Source organism: Notothenia rossii (genome assembly GCF_949606895.1).
Source record: "Notothenia rossii genome assembly, chromosome: 9".
Taxonomy (NCBI): domain Eukaryota; kingdom Metazoa; phylum Chordata; class Actinopteri; order Perciformes; family Nototheniidae; genus Notothenia; species Notothenia rossii.
This window is the reverse complement of record NC_136907.1, coordinates 7,720,097-7,747,107: the sequence shown is the minus strand read 5'-3', so window position 1 is coordinate 7,747,107 and position 27,011 is coordinate 7,720,097. Positions and strand designations below refer to the sequence as shown.

General features: G+C 40.8%; 1 protein-coding gene and 1 long non-coding RNA gene across 2 annotated transcripts in view; one reads left to right on the top strand and one right to left on the bottom strand.

The window, feature by feature from the left end:
* The first annotated feature begins 2,410 nt into the window (after positions 1-2,410).
* LOC307019405 overlaps positions 2,411-27,011 on the top strand; it is a 199,230-nt gene continuing 174,629 nt past the window's right edge. The window contains exon 1 of the long non-coding RNA XR_013802645.1: positions 2,411-2,474. This is a non-coding gene — a long non-coding RNA (uncharacterized lncRNA). The remainder of the gene's footprint in view (positions 2,475-27,011) is intronic.
* snx19a (sorting nexin 19a) overlaps positions 25,637-27,011 on the bottom strand; it is a 108,095-nt gene continuing 106,720 nt past the window's right edge. The window contains exon 16 of the mRNA XM_079647815.1: positions 25,637-26,357. Coding sequence (XP_079503941.1) covers positions 26,336-26,357 — 22 coding nt within the window. The 3' untranslated portion in view covers positions 25,637-26,335. The remainder of the gene's footprint in view (positions 26,358-27,011) is intronic.

Sequence of the window (27,011 nt, the reverse complement as noted above, 5' to 3'; positions counted from 1 at the left end):
TGAGAAAGGACCCGAGATGGGAGACCACCGACTTGGAGCGAATGTGTTGCCTTAAGTAAAAACACCTGATGTTATTTTCTCAGAAAAAACAAAACGTTGCTTTTTAAACCTTTATGGGCTATACTAAAGCAAGCGAGGAGATGTAGAGCTGTGAACTAACTGACACGTTGAGTGTCTTAGGTCACCACATGGTTGTTCTGGCAACAATTACTCAAACATCCGTCATAGGAAGTCAGTGCAGCTGAACAGCCCAACAATGCTGGTGTCTTTCACTTCAAATTGTGACCTTTCTGTCCTTTTATCAGATATAAAGATATTAAAGCCTGATTGATTTACAACCACCAAAGAGGCTTTGACAGGAATGGATGTGGTGTCGTCCTGCAGAGAGGAGAGTGGCTTTAATTAAAACCAAGAGGCTTGAAAGCAGCCAGCGTTATAAAGCTCTGCCTCGCCGAAGCCTGGCGCCTGCGAGCTCAGCACAGCCAGCAATTTGTGTTTCATCTGCGCCATCAGAGCAAAATGAGAAACATGGGTCCAAAAATGTCGTATGAATAAAATATAAAAGCTGGCTTGCAACATAAATGATTTACAAACAGAGAGGTAATGATTCAATCAAGCAACACAGCAGATTTGATGGAGATGGAAATGTACAAGGAGTACTATTCTGTTGTTGTCGTTATCTCTGATCATATTACTACTACTACTTCTACTGATTTTTCAGAGATGCAAGTCTACAACTTTCCGCTAAACATTCAATTTAGATTTACCACTACTGCCAGCTCTTGGCCTACTGTTTATCATACATTTGTCTTCTTCAGGAGACTCTTAAGCAGTGTTTGTAAAGTGCTTCCTATTATTAAAGCAGATGCGGTTCAATCTCCAAAACAAGCAAAATAGGCGCTTTTATACCGGAGTACTTTTCCCACTATAGTTCCGATAAAGTTCCGAAAATGTGCGTTCACACCAAAAAAATCCGGAACTAGGACTTAGTTCATGAGAACCTTTTCACCCCATTTTCAGTCCCTGCTAGAGAGCAGGTACTTTCATGGGAGAAAAAGGTTCCTATTTCTGATTGGGCGGATTCCAAACCACGCCCCGTAAAACCCCCAAAACGTTTTGTGAGGCCGCCATTTTATTATCCTCGCATTAGCATTATTAGCATTAGCATTAGCCCAGCGCACAAGTCCCAGCAGCTTCAACTGAAGCCAGTCCCCAACTCCGGGGACTCCCGGCCGGGGACTTCGGGTGGCAGTATACGCCGTGAAGTTGTTTGCGGTCTGCCAGTAAACCCAAAGCAGAAGAAGAAGAAGTGATGTCAGCGGCTTCATTTGACTAACCCTCCATCAGGGACTTATTCCGGTGTGAACGCGATCTGCTCTTAGTTCATCAGAACTAAAGAGCTCATCAGAACTAACTATGGCAAAGTACTTGGTGTGAAAGCGCCTAATGGTGACATTTGAACATTAAAACATGGGGACATGTCACAGAGGCACAAAATAAAAAAAGATGAACCGAAAAAGATTGCATAATAGGGCCCCTTTAAATATAACATGTAAGTACTTCCTGCACCACTAATGACAACATGTGGTGAGTTACAGCACACTGAAGCTTAGGCTTGAGTACAATACAAAAGGAAAGAGCACAATCATTAGCATGTCTGTTCTCAAGAGAACGTTTTTGTTTGATAGATTGTGTAACCAACAGGTCGTTTGAGGACTCTGAAACAAATTAGTGCAGATGCTGCATGAAACCCACTGTTCAGTTGTTTTTGTTAACCATGCACGAAGATACAGATGTTTTTATTACAAGCATCACAAAATGATTCTCTCTATAAGAAGTCTACATTGAGGAACTCAGAGTACAATCACTTGTTAATGTTAATGCATAATGCCACAGACACTTTAAAGTGGACCTATCATGCAAAATGTACTTTTTGTGTATTTTATACATAAATATGTGTCCCCGGTGTGTCAGGGAACTCACGCAGCGTCAGAAAAAATAAAACCCTCTCTTTTCCTCCGTACCCAAATTTCTAAAAACGGCGGTACAACGGAGCTGATCCCGATTTGCGTCCGATATGACGTAATATCGGCGATGTAGGCTGGCTTTACACCCACGGACATATCAGAAACGTTGCTATCAGAAACAATGCCCGACTGTTTTGGACGTAATATGGTCGGTGCATGTTACATTAGCATCGCTAACACTCAGAGCTAACCTGTACTGGAGAGCATGTGTGTGAAGTAGCAGGAAATAAAAAGGAACTCACCTTGTGGTATAACCGGCAAGAGAGAAAGCCTTTGAGCTCCATACTGTTTCAGAAATAATCTTTGATAATCCATAATATGGCGTTTCATCACCGCAGTATCTGCCTGTAGAATCTCCCGCATGAGCTCAGCCCCCTCCTTGCTTTTTAAAGCTTTATACATAAAATCAGCACTTTTGAAGCAGGAAGTGAAATAGAGGGATATGAGGCATGGCTAGAATGGGTGATCTGTTTGGTATTTTGAGCAAAACACTTCATAGACATGTTTTTTATATATTTGTATATATCTGAGACCTATGCTATTGCCTAAAAATAGTATGATAGGTGACCTTTAAGTATAGTTTTATTATGTTCCTTGACCCTCAAAACATGGATCTGGACACCTTATTTGTTCAGTTATCTGCAATAATGGCTGAGATGTAGTGAAAGTCGATTTTTAGGGTAATAGGCATATATGTGGGACAATTTGCCAACTTTTTAACATAGCCAATGGTTTTCTACACAATTTTTACATTCTAGAAAAGCTGATTAGAAGTTTATTTCAGGGGGGTGCATGAGACCCCCTTCTACCCACCCAACTGTCACAATAAATGCGAGGGGTTTCCCTAGCAAGTCTTTGGTGTAACATGTGCTGTGTGATTTATTAAGTATGTTCTGTGGGACTGAACCCTCGGCCTGAGCACCGCTTCCTGCTCCATAAAGGGCAACGCCACACATGTCCGAGTCAGTTTTACGGCCTGTGACAGGAAGCCCCTCAGGTGATGCTCTGCAGGTGACCTGATAGAGCCGCTGGATTTTTACTGCAGCGATACCCCGACTCACTTCTCTGCTTTCACACTGCCGACTGTGTGTACTGTGAATCCTGTCATTCAGAAAGACATATTTGCAAAACAGTTTTTCAGACACCTGAGGAGGCGACTAAGGAAATGATAAATGTTGCATCAGAATCAGAAACAGGTTTATTACCAGGTAGGTATACACGCACGAGGAATTTGACTTGATGTCGCGGTGCATAAAAACAAGAATTAAAAACACAGATAGAGAACTAGAAAAATATTAAAAATAATTAAAAAATGTAATAAAATATAACAGTATTACGTTGCAATGGAATGGAAGGAATGAAATATGGAATACAAAATCAGCAGTAATACAAAATATCGTTGTGCATTAATGTAATGCAATGTCTGAATATTTACCAAAACAGCTTTTCCGCTTTATTCCCAAGGTTGTTAAGGTTACTTTAAAAAGTATTTCAATTATTACCTGTCAAATACAACATACTATAATATAACAAATAATCAGTAACTTAATCGGAGTATCAAAATATAAAAGTAATGTAACCCAATTAATTTCTGTTACTTTTTGATTACCTCAACTTCAAATGTAATGCAAATAAATACAAATGGCATATCAATAAGATGTGTTTTACTCAAGTGTATTGTGCAAGACAACAGAAAAGCTGGCTTTCATTAACCATATTCAGGTACTATTCATACTCTACATCAACATGTGTCCCCTCTGTGTAAAGAGATTCTGAAAGTCTCAAGAAAAAAGATTCTCTCTCAGTTTGTCCTGATCCATTTATATAAAAACCTGTCTGAAAATGAGCTGATCAGATTTTGGCCACTTTATGATGTCATAACGATTTGTTGGCTTGTGTAACCATTAGCCAATCACCAACCAAGGTAACCCCCCCCCCACACCTTATCACCTGAATCTCCTCCTATACCTCATTCACACCAACGGTGTTTCAGGGCCGGTTCGGAGCTGGAGCTTGAAAAGCACCGGGTTTTCCTGTTCACACCGCAGCGGCGCAGCCTCTTAGCTCCGGAATCTGGTTCGTTTCAAGCACCAAAAAAATGTCCGGCCAGAGCAAAAGCACCACATACGCCACTCTAACGTCGAGGCGGGGGCAGGGGCGGGATCAACTCCTGAACAACAACAAAAAGCTGGCATTTTATCCAGTTTGTACAAAACGATGGAGAAACTTAACAAGCAGCAGTGGTCCACTGAAGAGACCAGCTACATACTGGGAATCTGGGTACAGAGGAAGCTTTTTTCCGCGCGGTTTGGCTTTATGAAGCAGGCACGCAAACGGTTACGTCATGACGCAAACAACGACGCAATGACGCAGCACCAGTCGGACTCTGGGCAGTGTGAAAAGAGCCAAAGCTAAACCGAAGAACCTGTTCTGAACCTGAAAAGCTCTAGCACGGAGCTTGAACCAGAGTTGCGTTGGTGTGAATGAGGTACTAGAGCACCATTGAGTTCTCTTTAACCAAATCTCTCTCTGAGGGGCGTGGGGAGTGGCTCCTTATTTTCATCTAAAGTAACAGACGGAGAATCAGCACTTTTGAAACAGCACTGAAACAGAGGGGATTATGGGTAATGCTGCAATGATCTGTTTGGTGTTTGGAGCCACACACTTCAGAGACATGTTTTGTATATATCTGAGACCTATAATATATTGATGAAAAACAGTATAATAGGGGACCTTTAAAGCATTAGCCTACAGAACAGTACCGTTTACAGAGAAGAAATACAATCTGCTCCTCTTAAAACAAACACAATATGCTATTTTAGCTCTCGTAACACTGTAGTTCTGCTAGTAATCCCCATTTTATTTTTATATAAGCAGTAATCTGATTCACTTTTGCAAGGGAAGACAGAACAACTTTTTGTATCGTGAAAATGTAATCCTGTCATCTGTAATCTGTTACACCCGCAAGCCTGATTATCCCATCATTATTACTACGACAAGAAGAAGTCTCCGTGTGGAACTCCAGTAGAAATAGGTTTTGACAGTTATTTGATTGTGTATTAAGATAAAGGAACATTTGGGATTATGGCGTGCAACTTCCTAAAACTGAATGAAGGAAAAACAGAAGTAATGGTTTTTGGTGGCACCACTGGCATCAATTCGGTAGACCTGGGTTCCTTGGCTCAGTACACCAAGCCCACCATTACAAACCTTGGCATTAAAATGGACCGTGAACTAAAACTTGAGAGTCAGAATAAATTGGTGGTAAAAACGAGCTTTTATCACCTAAGGCAGCTAGCCAAAAATAAAACCTTTTCTCTCCAGACAGCAGTTTGAGACAGTAATCCACGCCTTTTCCCCCACTCGGCTGGATTACTGTAACTCTCTCTACATGGGGGTCAGTGGGTCGTCCCTCGCTCGTCTGCAGCTGGTGCAAAATGCCGCAGCAAGGCTTTTAACTGGCACACGGAAATAGGAGCACATTTTCCCCATTTTGGCTTCGCTCCACTGGCTGCCAATACATTTTAGGATTCATTTCAAAATCCTTGTATTTACTTTTAAATCGCTAAATGGCATGACCCCACCATGTCTTTCTGAGCTGCTACATCCTTACAAGCCCAACCGCCCTCTCAGGTCAGCGGATCAACTGCTCCTGAATGTGCCCAGAACCAGGTCAAAACTCAGAGGGGGCCGTTGCTTCTCTGTAGTGGCTCGCGCACAGTGGAACGATCTGCCCCTGTATATCAGACAGGGCTCCACACTGTGGAACGATCTGCCCCTGTATATCAGACAGGCCTCCACACTGTGGAACGATCTGCCCCTGCATATCAGACAGGCCGTTACACTGTGGAACGATCTGCCCCTGCACATCAGACAGGCCGTTACACTGTGGAACGATCTGTCCCTGCATATCAGACAGGCCTCCACACTGTGGAACGATCTGCCCCTGCATATCAGACAGGCCTCCACACTGTGGAACGATCTGCTCCTGCATATCAGACAGGCCGTTACACTGTGGAACGATCTGCCCCTGCATATCAGACAGGCCTCCACACTGTGGAACGATCTGCCCCTGTATATCAGACAGGCCTCCACACTGTGGAACGATCTGCCCCTGTATATCAGACAGGCCTCCACACTGTGGAACGATCTGCCCCTGTATATCAGACAGGCCTCCACACTGTGGAACGATCTGCCCCTGCATATCAGATAGGCCGTTACACTGTGGAACGATCTGCCCCTGCATATCAGATAGGCCTCCACACTGTGGAACGATCTGCCCCTGTATATCAGACAGGCCGTTACACTGTGGAACGATCTGCCCCTCTATATCAGACAGGCTCCCACACTGTGGAACGATCTGCCCCTGCACATCAGACAGGCTCCCACACTGTGGAACGATCTGCCCATGCACATCAGAAAGGCCACCACACTGCCTGTTTTTAAATCGCTTCTTAAAACTCACCTCTTCTCCTTAGCGTATTAGAATCTTTTAGTTTTTACTTGTACTTGTTTTATGGTGCGTGAGCTGTGCTGTGTTACTTTTGTGTATGTTATTTTTTGTTGATTTGACTGTACAGCACTTTGGTCTGGAGGTTTAAAGTGCTCTATAAATAAAGCTGTATTGTATTATATTACAATGTGGATCTTATTTGGTTGTTTTGGAACATTGGATAACTTTAAACATTAATAATAATATTCTTTTCACCACAATATTTACTCAGATTTGGGAAGAATTGGCTACAATGAAGTCCAACAGGGAAAGAACTCAGTGGATCTTATCTTATGAGTTATTTAAACAACTTTTTTGGAGTTCAAAGGGCAAGGGGAGAGTGTTGAAAAGTAAAATACTGCAAAATATATGTGTGCACATACAGGCAGTTTATGTGGCGTTCTCTTGAAAATGACTATGGGCTTGTTTGAAAGCTGTATGATGTCAGACTGCTAATCTGACACACTCTAAAATCTCTGTTCCTATCATATTCGTCCAAACAAAACAAGTCATAACAAAATATTATCTTTTAAAAAGGAGATAGTACCAGTGTAACAGTGTCTAATTATGGGTATTCTCTTTCCTCTAAATGTTATTTAGGCTTTTCTCTAAGAGTCTGTTTGAATATGCGTCTTTTAGAGACTTTTAGGAGCCCATTTAATTAAGTAGCGTCTGATGGCTCATCTATAAAGATGGCAAAAGTACACACATCCTTTACTCAAGTAGAAGTACAGATACTCATGATTAAAAATACTCAACTTCTTACTGACTAAACTTCTTTACTCAAGTCAAAGTAAAGAAGTATGGGCTTTGAAATGTACTTCAGTAAAAAGTACCCATAACTAGCAGCTGTTTTAAAGAGTACCTGACCTCCCTTTATATTAATAGAACAATAATGTCATTGTTAGCTAATGAATGTTTCCATGGTGACCAACGGCAACATGACAACGTTTTCATTGGTCCCTCTTCTTTAGAGAAGACCAGGAAATGATGGATACACGGATCGTGTTCAAATCAATAGGCACACAATGACTCTAAATAATAATGATCACACCACCAAACACACATTCAGACTAAAGGAACCAGCCTGTTTAGAAAATGTGAGAAGTAGAAAGTACGGGTATTTGTGTTCAACATGTAAGAAGTAGAAAGTACAGGTATTTGTGTTCAAAATGTAAGAAGTCAAAGTAAAAAGTGGTCAGAAAAATACGTAGTGGAGTAAAGTACTGATACCAGAAAAATGTACTTAAGTACAGTAACAAAGTATTTGTACTCCACTACTTCCCACATCTGCTCATCTAACATGTTCTGCTGCAGGACATAATTGACGCGTGCAATAAGTCGGGGCATCCTAATGACTTGAGTGCAAACATGCTCAGGGCATCACATTGTTGATCACGTAGATCAGAATCACCTTTATACAAGAGTCAAGCTCAAAAATACAGTTTCAAATCTTTCAGTTGGACCTCTATAGGGCCTGACTGACGAGTGATAGGATGTGACGAAGAGGAAGCTGCACAAATGTGTTTTGGTGATGCTTCTATAGAATAATTAAATGTTTCTTGACGACGAGAAAGAGCTCAAGGCTGTAGTATCTGAGGCAAACTTCTCCCAGTGACAGTGTCTCTTTTACCGCAAACAGGTGTTGGAAAAATGTTGTCATACCAGTGGTGGAAGAAGTACTCAGATCTTTAATTGAAGTTAAAGTAATAATATCACAGTGTAGAAATTCTCTGTTAGAGGTAAAAGTCTGGTATTTATGTAAAGGTAAAGAAAGTTACTGACAGACCTTTAAAGACCTTATACTGCAAGGTCTGTTAATCCATAAAAGTAGATCATCAGTCAATTTCATAGTTGTATTTATTATAGAAACCCGCAAAGTAGTAGTAATACAAATCTTATCAAATAAATGGAGTGAGTAAAATATTAGTTTCTAAAATGTAGTGGATTAAAGTAGCATGAAATGGAAATACTGAGAGAGTACAAGTACCTCAAATATGTACTTAAGTGCAGTACTTTCCACCACTGATCATATTATAATGGAGGTCGTCTAATATTCGGGCCAATGCAGTAACTTGGAGAGAACGGTGTTATTAAACATATAATCCATGGTTGTATAAAACTGGACCTTTAAATGACTGTCAGTGAGTTGAATCAGCCAAACAAGTTTTTGCAATTACAATATTAATGCAGACATATGTTGCCAATAAATACCACCATAAAATCTTCAAAAGGAAGCTTGGATCCCGAACTGCTTTCCTAATGCCTGAAATAAACCACAAAGCCGCTACTCGACAATAACAACACACAAGTGTGCGGCAGAGGAGCTCAGAAACCAAAAGAACAGAATAGATGCCAGTTTTATCCCAAATACAGCCACCACCCTGCAGGCCATTTCATTTCATGGATTACCTTGGTAACCGAGTCAAGTGTGTTAAATGTGTGCGCCAAACTCTGGCACTAATTGAGCACTTACAGCCTGGAAATAGTGAAGGCCAACAAGCCGACTGTGAGGCCTTACACACTCCCATTACACTACAGCAACATGTAAGCCAGTTCATGACACAATTTTAAATTCCTTTTACAGCCATTGTGCGGTAAATGCATCACAGTTCTTGCCTGTGTAGCCACAGCTGATCCACTGACAGATTTAACTCGCGCAATGGAGAACACACATGCCTGCAGCGGTCCGCCCTGACCCACATCCTACTCCTCCTGCGCGTCCTGTGAGAAAATACGAGTGAGGATCCTCTCTCAGCTGCAGGAGGGAAGTGAACGCTCTCACAGGTGCTGACTGAGTTTTATGAGGGGATTACATGAGAGAGGAAAATACTCAGAAGGCTTTTTACTTCAGTTCATAACTTCAAAATCCAGGACTTACCTGCTTATCAGCTCATGAAAAGGAGAAGAAACAGTGTGTTGCCTCTAAAATGTACATTAAAGAGGACCTGTAATGCTCATGTTCAGGTTCATATTAGTATTTAGTGTCTCTCCTGGGACGTGTCTCCATGCTTTAATGTTCAAAAAGCTCTTATCTTCTCATGCTGCCTGTGCTACAGCACCTCTTTTCACCCTCTGTCTGAAACCAGAGCCCAGTCTGCTCTGATTGGTTTGCTGGCCGGCTCTGTTGTGATTGGTCAACCGCTTAGAGATGTCCCGCCCCTTAGCCTATCACGTACAATGTGTTGGAGCGCTATAGCCAATAGAAGCGGGAGTTTTACACAGTGATGTCACTTATATATTTTATCCTGAAGAACAAGTATCCTAGATGTAAAATAATTACGTATACATTTGCTATAAATGACTCCAAAACATTCCGATTATTGATGATTATATGTCGTTAAAACATTACATGTCATTTGTTAGACACTTTTATCCAAAGCGACTTACTTACATTCAGTACCGTGGACAATCCCCACAGGAGCAATTTGGGGTGAAGTGTCTCAGGGACACAACGACATGCTGACTGCAGTGGGACTCAAACTTGCCCTTACCCTGATTCGAAGTCCAGCACACTATCCACTGAGCCACTATAATAATAGAATAGGCACCCATAACTCACGAAAAAGTTGTTTGTAAATCCCGAGTTGTTACCCTCTTATTCCATAACTTCCTGTCTTATTCCCCAGTATGAACATGCATTGGTACACAATGTACTGAAACAGTGCTAGTGCGAACGATTTGATGACACCCTGTCTCCCGAGTAATTATTCAGTACGTTGCAGTCATTTTTCTTTTCCGTTTTGTGGTAACCCAAAGCACTCAAAAAGACTTTGAAGTATGAAATACAGCTTAATGAATGTAGCATAAAATCTATAGGAAGTTTTCCAAATCTTATTATAAAAAAGGAAAGACTGCTGATTTGACAAAAAATAATTATGCCTTACATCATTCAGATTATAATAGGAACCAGAAATGTGTCTTGAACAGACAAGAGCTGTAGATCTGGAGAGTATTATCAAGAGTGACGACTCGGCAAATCGAGGTGATCCTGTACATTTAAAAAGTGCAGATAATCAACAAGTCACGGGAGTTTTCTTAAAAGGCTTTTACATGTTTCTTTTATTGGTTTGGAAAAGTAAAATAAATCACTGTGAGGGTATTCTGTTGTGTCCCGTCAAATATGTTAGTTTTGTCATGTTTGTGAATGTTTCATGTTAGTTTAGTTTATGATCCACTTCCTGTTTTATTTTGTACTGTCTCATTCCAGGTCCCTTTACTTCCTGCCTTGGTTGTTTTTCCCGCATCGTCAGCGTCTGCCCCGCTCCTGATTGTTTCCACCCGTGCCCACTTACCTCATGTAGAAATTGTCCTGTCTCCCCTTGTCAGTTGCCAGTTCGTCTTGTTCGTCGTTCCAAGAAGCCAGATCCAAGCCATCGTTTAAGAGACTCAGTGTTTTGCCTTTTTATCGTCCATGTGAGCGCGTTACTTTTGACATTGATTATTTTCTTCAAAGCTTTTTTGTCTCTGGGTTGTGCATTTGAGTCCTCATACTATTGAGTCAAGGTGCCTAACATATTCAGCTGGACAGCAATATACATTTACGACAAGTGTATCGAGTTGTCAATCCAACTTGTAAAACTCAGTCACACAGAATGAAAGTAAACCAATATAAAAATGGTTCAAACCCCATGTTCTGCTTTGGAAACATCTGCCTGCGTCCATGCTGTTTGCTGATGATGTCATCCTTGTTGGCCACGTCTGTGATCTCTGTTGTGCACTCCAGAGGTTTACTGCAGTGTGTGATGGAGTTGGGAGGATTTTTGATCGCCAAAACTAAATGTTTCTCTATAACCTTTATTGCACCACTAAGGTGAAGAGCTCGCTTGTTCCATCAGACTGGGGAGGTTGTCGAGTAAATCATCTGCAGATTGGTCAGACGTGTATTTCTGTATTTTTTAATTTAATAATCTCTTTTATTTCAGGCTTACTAAAGTGATTATAATGTTTATGGGTCACTCTTGGAAACCTGTTGAACACATGGGCACTTTTCATCTCTTTCATCTAAAATCTAACAGGTTTTTTTTCGAGGAGATTTGTTTTAATTTGTTTACGTGAAAAGTAAACAACGCATCTGATGGCAGCCCTATTAAGTCGCCACTTGTGTAGAGTTTTTTCAGCACAAAGTATAGAGAATCATGTTGAAGTCTAACAACTTTTGCTTTGATTTGCCCATTAAACCAGCGAGCCAGGTCCCCATAAATTCAGAAGAATGGTGATGAAACATGGGTTTTATTCTGGGAGAAAAGAAAGAGTATAATCGTGATGTTTGGACTCAGCAGAGCGCCATGTAAGGACATTTCAGTCTGAGGCAAACTTATTAAAAGCACCTGGTAGAGCAGTGAGCAGTCCCATAAGCTCTCAAGGTTTTAAGGTCGAGGCCTCTCTAAATGTAGGCAACAAACGTATTGTACTCTGCTCTAAATGCTAAGTTGGCACAGCTCGAGTTGGACATAAAAACTTCAATGTGTCTTTTTCTTACATCCGCAGTTAATGAATCTCATCTGTCCGCTGAGCAACATGCCATGATGTTATGTAAAGAAATGAAATGTTTTTCATGAGGTCATGAATTTCAAATGCATAGAGATAGGATTACACATCGACTGCTTCTCATGTTGTCATACTGTGTAATATATAAGATTTGTTCCAATGTCTTTGATCAAAAATTGCAGGAAAAACAGGAACGTTATGATCAAGAGCATGATACACACACACACACACACACACACACACACACACACACACACACACACACACACACACACACACACACACACACACACACACACACACACACACACACCCCCCCCCCCCACACACACACACACACACACACACACACACACAGTACATTTGATAAACACTCCCCCCCTGACTAAAAAACCTCCAAGACATTGTTCACTTCTGTAACCTGATGGCATCACTATGTAACAATCACGCTTCTATTGGCTAGCACTAAGACATTGTACGTGATAGGCTAACAAGCGGGACATCTCTCAGTTGTTGTCCAATCACAACAGAGCCAGATAACCAATCAGAGCAGACTGGGCTCTGGTTTCAGACAGAGGGTGAAAAGAGGTGGGGCAGTACGAGAAAAACATTGAAGCATGTAAACATGTATCAGTAGAAGCACAACATACAAATATGAACCTGAAAAAGATTCAATGTCTAAGAGCTAAGGGCGTCCATCAAGTACTCTAGATTTGGATATATTTCAGTTTGGCACTGGCTGCACTGTGGTCAGGGAATCCCCAAGTAAGCAGGATCATCTGTATTAAATATCATGGCAATCCATCCAAAAGTTTCTAAGATGTAGTCAGTTCCTTAGTTGTCTCTCAGTGTTGTAAAGCTGAACAGCTGAAGCTTTTAAAGTTTTCTTTGTCATTCTTGAGGGAACATCTGTGAGCTTGTGCAATGTGAGCAGAGGATTCCTGGAAGGAAGCTCAGACAACATGACCACCTCTTCACTTCAGAGAAATGAGCGTCTCACAATTATGTGTTGTTTTTGTCTATGAACGATATAGGAGGACTAATAAAAACCACCCAGTGTCTTACCGCTCTGCTGGTATTCTTCATAAAGCAGAGCTGTCTGGCTTCACACACTTGTTTATGCGCCAAAAAAACTCAGTGATGATGACCTCAGCCTTGTTTCAAATGTTATAAGTACACTTACAAAGTTTAATCCTTCACAAAATGCCCTGTCAGATAATTAAAGAAGGATAGTGGTTGGCCTAAACAGAGTTCTGAGGTATGTGTGTCGACTCAGCACGATGCAAACACTCGCAGATCAAATCAAGGTGACTTTTATGGAACACACCAATTCTTGAAATCCTACAAATCTGACAATTTAGTTTACCGTCTTTCAGAGGTTTTAGCAGATTTTCAAGCTACAAAAAGGTCTCAAAAACGTTGTTAGCAGCCATGCTAGCTTGTGGGAAGGACGGTTAATAAAGTATGGCCTAATATTTGGCAAGACAACCCACATGACCATATTACCAAGAGTTCTCAAACATCATTGAGAAAGAGCTTTATGTACACCCACCAGTCTCTAGACATAACTCAACAATATTGGAACTGCATATTTGGGTATAACTGTAAATCTTGTGGATCCGATGAGACACATGTTATTACTGTGTAAGGATGAAAGTCCAAATAGAGACTATTTCATTGCCCGGTGAAATGGTACCTCCACACACTAGATGTATGTTTTTCTAGATATACTGTCAAAAACTGCTTTTTCTGGGCTGTTCCTTAAATGGAACCTCGACATCCAATGGCTGAGAAAAGCAATTATTAGAAGACATGCATTTAATAATGCATCACAGCATGGATCTTCCTATGGTGTTTCTCAAATGTGTTATGTCTTAAAGTGGTGTTTCAACGGGATTTATGACCATTATTTACGAGGAAAAGATTCCTTGTACCAAATTGTATCAACCTAAAATGCATTAGACAACGTTAGACACAATATGACTTCCAAAACAAAGCTCGAACAAAAGCAATTATTTTTCATGACTAGAACAACTTGCCCCTTTTAAATCTTCAGGTTTCCTGCCTTAAGATGACTTAAGAGCATAATGGGACCATGTAGTACTCTAGCTAATCGCATGAACTAAAGGTACTGTGTTATATGCTTTTATCAACCTCTTTGAAGGGGACAGCTGCTCATTAGGGCACATAAAATGCAGTGCGGAGACCCCTTCCTAGTTCAGGTTGTTGTTTTTCGTGGGATATCAAATACCTAAAGCATTACTTTTAATTCACTTATTTGAAGCAGCTAGTGATAATGATCCCCAGGTTTTATTACTTTGAGAATCTCTAAAAAAAGAGGTACATTAACATTTTTCTGGTGATGTTAATACTGTAAATCCACTTTACACCATCATTTAGCCACCATGATATGTGTAGAGTCAAAAAAAGCAATGACGGCATCCATGTTCCATATTGCTGTTCACTTGTTCCACTATCCGTAGATCTCTTCAACATTTCCACTGCTATCACATGGGAAAATAGCAGCAGAGGCGAGCTAATCTCTGGGATCACGTGTTGTCTTACTCAGCCCTCAGCGTGTTGTTGTTACAGATTGATGGGCCCCAGCACTTGGACCCCTGGGGGTTTCGGAGGTTGACGCAGTGCCACGTTGTAATGGAGTCAGCATCACATCACAGAAACCCCAAAGCTACGGCACATTTCCATGGCTTGGCAGAAATCAGGCATCAAAAGCAGGAAAACCACACTGGCTCTCTTGAGTGTTCCAGTATCTATGAAAAACCACAACTGGGGGTTCCCATCCAGAAACCCTACCCCTGGAAAGCAAGGGAAAAACCGGCTGCAGTTGGAAGAAAAAGAAGCATCAGGTGTTTCTAGGGACCGAAAAATACTGGAGGTGAAATTCGATTGCTAGGCCAGTCATCTGGTCTTTAAGTTTGTTCTGGCAGCGATAATCTGGATAACTGCCCCCCTGAGAAATGACCAGCTTTGCTTCCCTTGCATTCCCTTTTTTTTCACAAACAAGTCTGTGAAGGATTGCAATTTAATAAGATATTTGGATGGTGACGGCTTGTTAGTAGTTCTCTCCTTAGTCTCTGCATTCAGTGGAGAAACAGGTCTGTTGTTTTGGGTCTTCTTACTTGGCTTGCTGACAGAAATCACTAGTAAGCTTATACACCCTTTCAAACAACCCTGAATTAATGGAAACATTATCCAGATGAGCTGTATGGGAGAGATCCAATTTCAGAATTGGTTGAACCGGAAATTAAGTGGACTGACTGTGCTAGTGCCCGAGTACAGAAGTCCATGTAATGTCAGATTGGGACATCGTGTAAAGGAAGCCGCTCATTGCTTGAAACACTCCCAGCAAGTGGGCTTGTTGATGACGTTTCCATGCAGCTGGCAATACACTGGGAGAAAGCTTACATCAGAGGGCGAATAAAAAAAGCGGAAAAGCAAAAGCACTTCCGTTATCTGGAGAGAAAAAGAGATTCAGGAACTGCCCGACGCCTAACTCATCAGACAAATTAAAGACACGGCAAGATATCCAATTGATTACTGTACGCTCTACCCAGGTGCAACTCTGCGTGATAACGAAACAGAGTGTTTACAATTAGTGAGAAGAAGTCTGATACACATATCTGACATCTACTGTTGTGTGCTACATGTTTGAATGGGAAAGTGCTCAGGTTTGCACAATCAGAATACCGTTATTCGTCCCACAGAGGGGTAATCTACATTTGTTACAGCGAGTAAAGAGCCAAAGACAGCCTAATATCACTCAAGAATCATGCATTACATTTCAAAAAGGTAAATCTACAAATTACACAATTTACAAAATACACTTCCACAAACTCTATAACCCCCGGATGGAAGAGAGGTCTGACTCGCTGGCTGTTCTTTGGTGGGAATAAATTGTTCCTATAAAATGACTCACAACAAGGCTAGTGGATTATCTTGGGTAACCATGTCCTAGTGTCTGGAAACAAACTTGTTATTGAGCTTCCCAAATGTATTTTTTAGCACTTTGAGCACCAAGTGCCGTCTAGTTCCATTATTATGGAGAGAAGGCAGATATCCCGATGGTAGATATCTCCCACACGTAACAACGACAATTTTGCATTTACAATCAGCTAATAGCTCGATATTGATGCTGAGAGTAGTATGACGTTTAGTGAAGTGCATTGAGGGGTCAGTCTGGAAGCGTTACCATCTATACACCATTTTTGTACCCTGCTAGTAAGTGTTATTGACTTATTTTGATTCCCCTTACTTATGCTCTAACAGTTTGGTGAATTTGTTTCTCACAAAGACATTAATGCCAACATTGATATCAATTATCTGCGTAATCAGAGCTTGTTCAACAAATGTATGGCCTCGTCTTAGTGAACTTTCAAGTTATTGTGGAAAACAAATCCCAAATAAGAACGTCTTTCATCAAAAATCAAAGCCACAGGAGTCAGAAGTTGCCTCTAACTCACAACTGTAAATCAAGATTGTTTAAGTTGTGGTAAACCAACACTCAGAGCTGTCAACTGCAAGTCCGATCTGGTTAACTTAAGTTATATTTATTTCTGTTTAAATGTTTTCAAGTGCGTTGACTGTTCCCATTACTTCACACTGCTTCGAAAAGGAAAAACTATGTGTATCTGCAGGTTTAACTTCAGAGAAAAAAATGCCACCTTCTCAAAATTATGTTTTCCGCATTAGTGTTGGGAAAAACACCTCGAGGTTACTTGGATAAGAAAGTAATAGTCAGTGTACATTTTTCAAACTGCAATTTTCAGTCTTTTAGATGACAATCTTGTTAATCGTTATTCTGAGAAAGATCTTAAGATGATCGTGTTACAATATAATCACAAACAGATTCTCTGCCTCAGGCCCACGGGCATTTTTCAAAAGGCAGACTGAGCCATTTAAAACAATAATCAGAGTTGTATGCAGAATTTGTTTTCATATAACTTAAAGTGGACCTATCATGCTATATTTGAATAATATAATGTAGGACCATACCTATATAAGGCATATTTATACTTTTTATTTTTCAAAATACCAAACAGATCATGCATTTTAGCCATTCCTCATTTCGCTCAATTTAACACTGTCTTTGCATGGGCTGATTCTGAGAGAACAGCACCATCTACAGGCCTGGCATATGTACTACAGCGTCTCCAGCGCTTTCGAACGGCAATGTCTGTGGCTGTCTCCTCCTGATTGGTGGAGTTGGCCCAATAGCCGTAGCGCCACTTCTGTGACGTCATAGAAGTGTTCAAATCTGGATCAGTCTGTATCAGATCCGTTGCAGCCCCTTTTTTAGAGATTTGGGTATGGAGGAAAATAGAGAGGGCTGTGTTTTCTGACACTTGGTGAGTTCCCTGACACACCGGGGACACACATTCATGTATAAAAGACGTACAAAAGTGCATTTTGCATGATAGGTCACCTTTAAGTATATGTAAAAAGTTAAGAGTCAACAAGAATGATAAAATAGCATGTTATTGCCAAAGCAGAAGAACCATGATTAAGCTTTAAACAGTATCATTTGATCCATATTTGCGGTTTTTTTATTGAGAAAAAAATTATTAAGACTAACAGAAGAAGAAATTAACAAAACACAATGTTGTTTTTCTAGCATTCAATTAACATTCTGATGATTTTCAGGTTGTTTTCATTCAAAGAATTCAAAGTTGCTTTCACCAAATACATTTTTTACATTTCAAATTTGAAACTGGATGCAGCAAATATGTTACTATTAAATATTTTCTAATATTTCTAATTTCTAATTCCTTTTTTTTTTCTTATGCAGACCATTTTGTAAGTTAAAGAATCAAACAACCATTCAGTCATCAGGGGTTTTTGCTGATGTGTCAAAGTCTCCGTTCTCAAAGACAAAAGGATTAACATCTTTTGAACCAAACCTGCCCACGGAAAATAATGAGTGAAGCTAACGACTGGAATCAAGAGTGTCAAAGTAAAAAAGAAATCACATGACATGAAGCTTGCTCTTTTAGATGTTTGGAGGTCAGACTGCCAAGATCAAAAACAGAGACAGCTTACATTAGTGTCCAAACTCTGCTCAGCTTTCACACCAAAGAGATCCACTCTTCCCACCATCTTAAAACACTCTTCTCATCCCTGAAATAACCCTCTTTCAAATCCATTTAGCTTCAAACCACAATCCTTACATTTCACATGTCAACATTTCGGACATCTTGGTACGATTGTGTTCAACGAAAGCCTTGTGTGCAAATTGAAAAAATGTTACACAACAACAGGGCCTGGAAATACATCTCTGGTATTAAACTCAGAGAACTCCAGAGATCATTTTTAATATCCTTATGGATGATTTGTGGACTTAAAAAATTGGCAAAATGTCTCATCTCGATCTCTTTCCATTTTAGGATATTTTCATATTATTGTCCGTTTTTTCAAAGCAGAAAAATATGTCCAAGAATGAACCCTGACGTGTGTGTACTATAAAGCACAGAGCTCTTAAAGCAAAACTGCAAACAACATAATAATAAGAGACATCTACTGTATGAGGATGGCACATCTGCTCTACAGACATCTCCTTGACCTGATTAGAGACCCTTACATCCCTTACCAAGAGATCAGTGTTCATATAATAAAAACCTTGGAAAATACAGACACTCCTAAGAGGCACCAGGGAACCCGTCATTCCCAACACTGAACTTCTCTTTCCTAAACTGCATGCCTGTCTGCAGCCCTTGCTTTGTAACTAAATAAAGATCATATTTTCTTTAAATACAACTATGATCTAAATAAAAACAACCACATCATAGTTACCAGAACTTTCCAAATACAGTAGATGAGGTTATAGGACATTTTTGATCCAGGAACTTTACGCCATATTGCACCAGAATATAACGTAACAGCTGATCCTAAGCATTTTGAATACCAGACAAAACTGTGTATCCTTAAAACTTTAGGTTATAAAACCATAATCAATCACAGCAGGGGCCAAATCAACCGGAAATTAAAATGACAACTTGTTATTGTCCGGCAGTGGCTCAGTCAGTAGGGGCTTGGACTGGGAGCTGTAGGGTCACCGGTTCAAGTCCCTAACCAGGCCTAAAATATGGAGTGTGGACTGCTACTTGGAGAGGTCCCAGTTCACCTCCCTGCCGTGGTGCCCTCGAGCAAGGCACCGGATTCATGATGGCTAAATTGTCCCAAGTAAAGAAAGAGAAGGAAAGAGACAGAGCGCTGGATGTCAGAGAAATTACCAAAAGAAGACAATCAGGAAATAAACATTAAAGGGAACAAGGTATGGGCTCTGCTGTTGTTTAAAGACTTGGTAATGGAATAGATAATGTGGACAGCTACGGCAAACCTCTATCAGTGCTGCCACCATTTTAAATTACATTGCTGTCGTCAAAGTTCGAGCCGTCATTACACACTGCAACAGACTATTTCTTCTTAGTGGAAGCAATACGATCATTTTAAAATCAACTGTGAGTCAAGTCATTGGTTTATTTAGCATGTATAGGGTAATACGCCGGATGATGTGCAGCGAGGTGGTCATTACAGACAAAATACAAACTTTTTTTTGGGTCGGGATCCTGATCAACCTTTTGTTTTTCTTTCGTCATTAATGACCGGTTTTCTGCACATTATCCCTTACTTAATCAGTAACTCAAAATGTTACTGCTACAGTGTACCATCAAATGTAACAATACCAGCGACGTGCGGTCAGGGGAGGCAGGGGAGGCAGAGCTTCACCTGTCATACTCCAATGTAACGGAAAAACAACTAAAGAAAAACTAAATAGTAATAATAATAAAATGTCTCCACTGATCTATGATGTAAGTGTGATTTATGTATGATTCCAATCGCTTTTTAAAGTCAAAATCAGCAAATTTGCCGAGCTCCGCTACAACTACGGGTAGCGATGAGAAGTGAGGCAGGGACGAGCTCTGCCTCTCGTAAGCCCACAGTAACTTGCTGGAGCGCGGGCACTAATTTAACGCGGGCACTTATTTTGTGAGGGCGCTCAAGCCAGTTACTGTGGGGTGAGGTGAGGCACAGATGAGATCTGCCTCACCTCAGAATGCGTCACCCCACAGAAACTGGTTGGAGCGCGGGCACTAATCGCATGCCTGTTACCATCTCACTGTATGTCACCAATGTAATGTTTGTAGATCCCTTTATTACATTTGTCCTCGCCATCCATAGTCTCTAAATAACTTATTTCACGTATATATGATATTTAGGCTCGCTGGTCTCATCATACAACGGCAATGAAAAACGCACCAGGGGAGGCAGCCATAACCTCTGCCGCACTGAAGGGGGCGCACATGAGCCCACAGGTTCTTGTTGCTACTGTTATTCTACGCAGAGACGGTAGACACAAACAACAAGCTAGACTTTTCAAATTACAGGAATATAAGGAGGACTTTTACAAAAAAGTAATAGAGATTGTTGTCCAGAAGGATAGCATGGACTTCATCTTAAAGTCGAGGTAAGACCACAATTGTAATGAAAATGGGATCTTACTAAGAAAGAACAATCCAATATTTAGATGTTGGGTATCCTTTTGTTGAACGGTCTGTTTAAAATGAATGGAAGCATCAGACTAAAAAAGCTTTTGAAAATAGCCGAATATTTCGATTAAGGTCAAAATATAAGGCCTCACCAGCCATGAACCTCACTGCACGTCAATGAACAATACTATGTAAAACATTCCACTAAAATGTGGAACAAGTCATAAAGAAGTGCTTCAAACTGAACGTCAACAGAAATCTTTCCGTCCATCTTGCCAGTGAAGATCCTCTGTGCAACGCAGAGACAAAATATGGAAAAAAACTTGTGTGTGAGATTTGAGACATGCGGAGAGAAGCCTCAGGCCTCCGTCGTCTTTCATTAAACACACACGCCTTCATACCAGCACCTGGCACATAGAGTACAAGGAGAAAAACTCATGTCCTTGTAATGTAATCGTCAAATAAATGTGTGTGTGCATGTATGAAAGTATAAAAGCTTCCATGTGCACGAGGATGAAGGCTACCTTGTGTTTCCACCTGTTCACATGTGCGTCCTGACCTGCTCGTCAGTGAACATGCCCCTAGCGTTTTACGAGTACAGCTCCACCAGCGACTCCTGAGCCTCCCAACACCTGTACCATAAATCACCCGCCCCTCCTGGAGGTATTGCATAACCCAGCAGGGACAGAGAAGGGCCTGAGGTGGAGGCAGGAGTCCTCTCTACGTCACGGAGAGATGGCGCCACGGTCACAACAGGTGCTTGAGGACTTCCGGTTATGGCGCGAGAGGTTGACACTCCCTAGCACGGTTGCAATTCCTACTAAAATCCTATTCTAACTACTCGGAAACCCCAGGTAAAACGGCATGATATTTGCTTCTAAACCCCCACAACATTCGTTATGCCACAGAAAACGTTAAAACGTCTCCCAAAAAAGACGGAAAGCTCAACAACAGGTGCTTCACAGCGGGGGAACCTGGCAACAATTGTAGTTTGGGTCGAGAAAAGGAAAATAAAAATGTTCTTTTGTTTCTTGGCTGGAACAATTGTGTCTAGAAGCTGAACATAAATCAGGGCTGAAATCAAATCTCAATGTTAGGAGGCTCAGTGGTGAAAAATAACTAAGTAGATGAACTCAAATACTATAAGTGACATTTTGAGGTATTAGTTCTTTAAGTTTTGATACTCCTTTACACTTCTACTCCTCCATATGTATCTGACAGCTTCAGTTACTTCATAGATTCAGATTATTAGCTCATCGGTATATAAATCAACTAATAAATAAATATTGATACGTTATCATACGCTGCAGCAGAATTCAAAGTACTTCGCGTCACCTTTATCACCAGTCATTTAAAACGTATTGTCATTATGTACTTTACGTTTATTTTGATTCCAATATCTCCGTACTTTTCCTTAAGACTTTGAGTACAGGACTGTGCATGTAACACACGTGAGTTGTCCCATGTTACTTTGATCTTAACCAGACTGATTTAGTGAGTATAATTACAGGTTTTCCCTTTCTGTTCCTCAGAATACACAGCGTTCATACAAAAAAAGGCATTCAAAGTGTCTCAACATCCTTCAACTAAAAAATGTTATCAGTCACATAAACAAGAAAATATTTCATAAAGAAAATAATGGCACCAAAATGTGAGAAACTTTAGATCTCCCGCTAAATGTTGAGCTTTGTTGATTAAGCAAATTATTTAAATTATTTTACCCCATATACTGTATTGAGAAAATAGTTGTTAGCAACAGAAATCCTGTCGCGCCAATTTATTTTTGTAATTTGGTCGATTTCAACTGACAGTAACACTCAAAATAAGCTTTAAACCAACATTTAATTTGCACCTTAGCAATATAAAACAACATAAAATATGTTTTAAATAAACGGTATTGTCGCAGTTCAAGCTGTGATTAAAGCTCCAGGATGTAAACCAGCTGCGGTTTCCATATGAACAAAATAAATACAAGGCATGCAGAGGTGGAAAAAGTGATGTGAACACAAACTTAAATAAATAAGTCACAACATGAACGGTGAGCTCATGAGATCCATCCTCAGCACCCCATCACAGCGAGAAGCCAAAGCGTCAGAGACACTAAGAGAGTCAAAAGCAGCTGATGTCTGTTTGATAACGTGAAGGGGAACTCTCGTGTTCCTGAGTGTTCTCGCTTTATTCATTCAATGCTTTCTGAGCATGTTCTTACTCATGGCAAGAACAAGGAGTTTCAGAAAGTCCCTCTTTGTGCAGCCAAGTGTTAAACCCTTTGCTCTACAGGAGGGAGAGGGAGGAAGGAGGTACCAACTCTGGATCAAGAGCAGCATACGAGTAATATAACTTCTCAATGTATCGTTAAAACATATTTCAACCATCCTGTCCCTGGAAGTCCAGCTGGGTATTTTTCTTTCTGTAAATGTTGTTTCTCATTTGCATAAATTCCCCACATAGGGAAAGGAAAGACCAAGCTTGGGGGTTCGTTTATGCAGTTTTTAAATGATTTGCACTCTCAACAAGTAGGATTGCTAAAAGGATGACCAAAAATATCACTATTTTCTAATCTGGTGAAAATTCCTGTACCGTTTCCTTTTCCAATGTATATCATAGTCAATCAAAATCCAATGTTTTCCCAATACTGTGCAGTCCTCCTACCTACAACAAATGTGTGATATGTGAAGTGTGTGTGGGGGGGAGTGTTGGAGAGTCCTTTGTAGACCATTTACATGCACAAAAACCCACATTACATACTACAGAAAAGGGAGAACCCCAAAAAGCATACAAGGCCTCTTTAAAAGTGTTACTTTAAAAGCACTCACTTGGAAATCTGAAAGATTGATACTCACAATGTCCATTTCTAATGTGTTAGCAGTCGTCCAACTGTTTTTTATTTCCACACATTTGGTGAGAGAGACAGTTTGGTTTCATTTAGTGTTCCCTCTTGCAGAGAAGTCTTCCTCTGCTGGCGTGCAGCCCACAAAGAGCTCTCCTAGTTCGTGTTACGTCAATATCAATCAAACGAATGATGGTAGAGCTAATCCCTGACAGACACCGAGGTGACTGCAGGCCTACGTCAGCACTGGCTTTACTGCAGTTGTTCTGTTTTATGTCTGCTGTCATCCTCTTTTTCTTTTTTTTATATATTCCATGTTAAAACAGCAGCTCACGCCCCCTCTTTCTGCCGGGAAAACATGCATCTCAGGCTTATGTTTGACAGTCAGAAATGTGGTGCAAGTGTAAAAGCTCTGTCGCAATGAAACGCAGTCTGATAGCGCTTCTACTCCTTTAATACAGAAACATTTAAATGAGAAAGTATTCAAATTAAGAATCGGGCTTTGGATGTCTTCAAGAAGGCCAAATTCAAAGCAGCACACAACGACACATAAGTAAAATCAAAAACACATCTCTATCCTGAAGTCATTCAGCTTTAACAAGATAGTTTAGAGTGTTAATAGTGCTGTAAATCACAGTCTGTGTTTACCAGCTGTACCTCTGTCCACAGCCTGGTATTTCATGGCTTTCCTCTCACAGTCAAGGTCTAAATCCAATTACAGCAATTTCCCAACAAGTCCCCAAACCCCCCTAAAGCCATCAGACCTCATTTCGCTCAGGTCACTTCACAATCAGGTTTGCAAACACAACACACTTGTCAGCGGTCTCTCGACTGAAAGGTTTTCTATGAAATCAACCAACAAAAGTAATGATTATTTCACTTTTCAACGACAGAATCTGTCCCATGAAAATCAGCAGTAAAGTAAATTATTTGTCACAAGAAACGTAAAGAAATGCACATGTTTGTATTTTATTTTGGTTGAATCGCATTGTTGAAATGCCACCTGAGGAACTGGCATCACCTCCTTCAGACACAATGTCTTGAGGTATTACAGACATAGACAATTCAGGAGTTTCCTAAAACATGCGTCCTCTATTGACTGATGACCTGATCTGAAACAAACTTTGCACATTAGCCGCTTTCACACAGGAGTACTTTTCCCAGGAATAGTTCCGATAGTTCCTGGGATTTTGCGTTCACTCCAAAAATATCTGGAACTAGAACTTTTTTTCGGGAACCTTTTCACCCCTTCTCAGTCCCTGCTAGAGAGGTGGCCCTTTCCTGGGGAGGAAAAGGTTCCAATTTCTGATTGGCTGGGCGAATAGCAAACCGCGCCCCTTAAAAACTCTGAAAAGTTTTGTGAAGCCGCCATTTCATTTGGTCGCATTAGCATTATTAGCATTAGCCCAGCGCACCAATGGAGAGACACTAACTTATGGCAACACAAAATAAAACGTGGGAGCGGTGGAGTGATGAGGAGGTGTCGGCACTTCTGGCGATTTACCCGGGACTTCGGGCGGCGATTTACCGCCACCCGAAGTCCCAGAGTCCGGGGGGCTGCGGGACTTCGGGTGGCAGTATACGCCGTGAAGTTGTTTGCGGCCTGCCAGTAAACCCAAAGCAGAAGAAGAAGAAGAAGTGACGTCAGCGGCTTCATTTGCGTAATCCTCCCTCAGGGACTTATTCCGGTGTGAACGCAATCTACTATGGTTCAGGAATTAAAGAGTTCAGGGAAAGTACTTGGTGTGAAGGCGCCTATTGGTACTGTATCAGTTCTGGTGTGTACAAAGGCTTTTATGTGCTCAGAACGTAACATTTAACACACAATAAGTACTATCTCCAGGACTTTAGGGGTGTGTCATCACAGTATAATGTGCAGGGGATATGCAATAAAAGTGTATCTATCAGAACTTGAGCCATAGCAGTATTTCATCATCAATCCCAACTGCACATATTTGAACCTCTGCCAGCGCTGAGGAACGCTTCCTCATCACATCTGATCCTGCACCACATGTTGCTGATATCACATCGCCAACCTGGCACAATGCAAAAGTGCATTCCTCCATGGTGATAGCCTAAATGCACTGGATTGATTTACTCACAGACTGTAACACTCTCCACGTATCTCCGTCCGCCCGTGTAGAGGTCAGAATAACTAATGATGGCTTGGTGTAATTCCTGGATACAAGTCAATACCCTTCCTGGAGCTTGATACAGGATCTGCTTCTTACACAGTCCTCATGCCTCATTAACCCCTACAAACTGCAGGAGAAAGGACCAAACAACAACTTCACCACTCGACAAAAACTTGATTTATTGTGTAATAAAGCACACATTGTATTATGAAATAGATAGATTCAAGATTCACAGGTTTTATGGTCATATGCACAAAGCTACAGTGAAATGGCATTGAACATCTTCTGACCTGAGCTCCTCCAACAATCCAACATATATAATAAAATACAAAAATACAAAATAAAAAGTAGTGCAAAATGTCTAAATACATGTAAATAGAATATGATATGTAAATATAAGGTATCCATGCGTTTCCTGATGTTTAAAATGATGTTTCATGCTGCAGATAGTGCAGCTAGCCTTAGAGTTTGTAATAGAAAACAAACCCTGTGGCAGTATGATTACCATGTGGTGTTCAAACAGAAAAGACTCCCGAGCACGAGCCGCTCTTTGCCCAGGGCTCACACACGGCTAGTTATTAAAACGACAGGTGGTGTCACTTTTTACACTTCCTTTGAGGTGCAGCCTGTAACTACTATCATGTAAAGAAAGTGTACATAGAGGGAGGAACACATTTAACAAGCATGTTGCATAAAGTTGAATTTCGAGCGGCACCACTCATCCATTCACTGGTGAAAAAAGATTCCCGCTGACACGCTTCGTTTCATCACCTCGAGACAGCTGCAGTCGAGAATCTGCAACACAATCTCTGCATGCGAGACATTTCTCTGAAGTGCTGAGATGGTATTGTCAACAGCTATAAAAGGATTCCACGAAGCCTGTTGGCAGATGGGAAACAACACACTGAAAAAAAGAGAGCTGATTTGATCTTATATGGCTGACTTCTGTACTGAATTAATGCGATAACGAAAACAGGACATTTTTTCGTAACTGTTTCGGAGAATCAGATTTAAGTTAAGATCCATGGTTTTGGAGCTTGAATAAATGTGATCCATTTGTGAGGGACGGATGCCAAAGAGTAGAGGTCTCTTAAGAGGTGCTATGAATCTGTACAGCAGCAAAAACAAAGGACAAATGTTCACATGCTCTCAATGTGTCATGAAACTTTAGTCTAAAACCATTGTTTCAGTGATTTAAAAGAGGCCTTGTTAAGGGTTTCCCTTTTCTTTAGTTTGATTTATAGGTTTTTGTGCATGTAAATGGTCTGAGAAGTTCCCCTGCCTGAAACACCTCTATTGGACTCCTTTGTTTACTTACCGTAACATAAGGACGTAATTATCTAACACTCGTGCTTCTATTGGCGCTCCAACACATTGTACGTGATAGGCTAAGGGGCGAGACATCTGTACGTGGTTGACCAATCGCAACAGAGCAAGCCAGCTAACCAATCAGAGCAGGTTTAGACAGAGAGGTTAAATCGGTAGTGTTAAAAATCACGGTAAAGACCTACTGCTTATGTCACAGCGGGATTT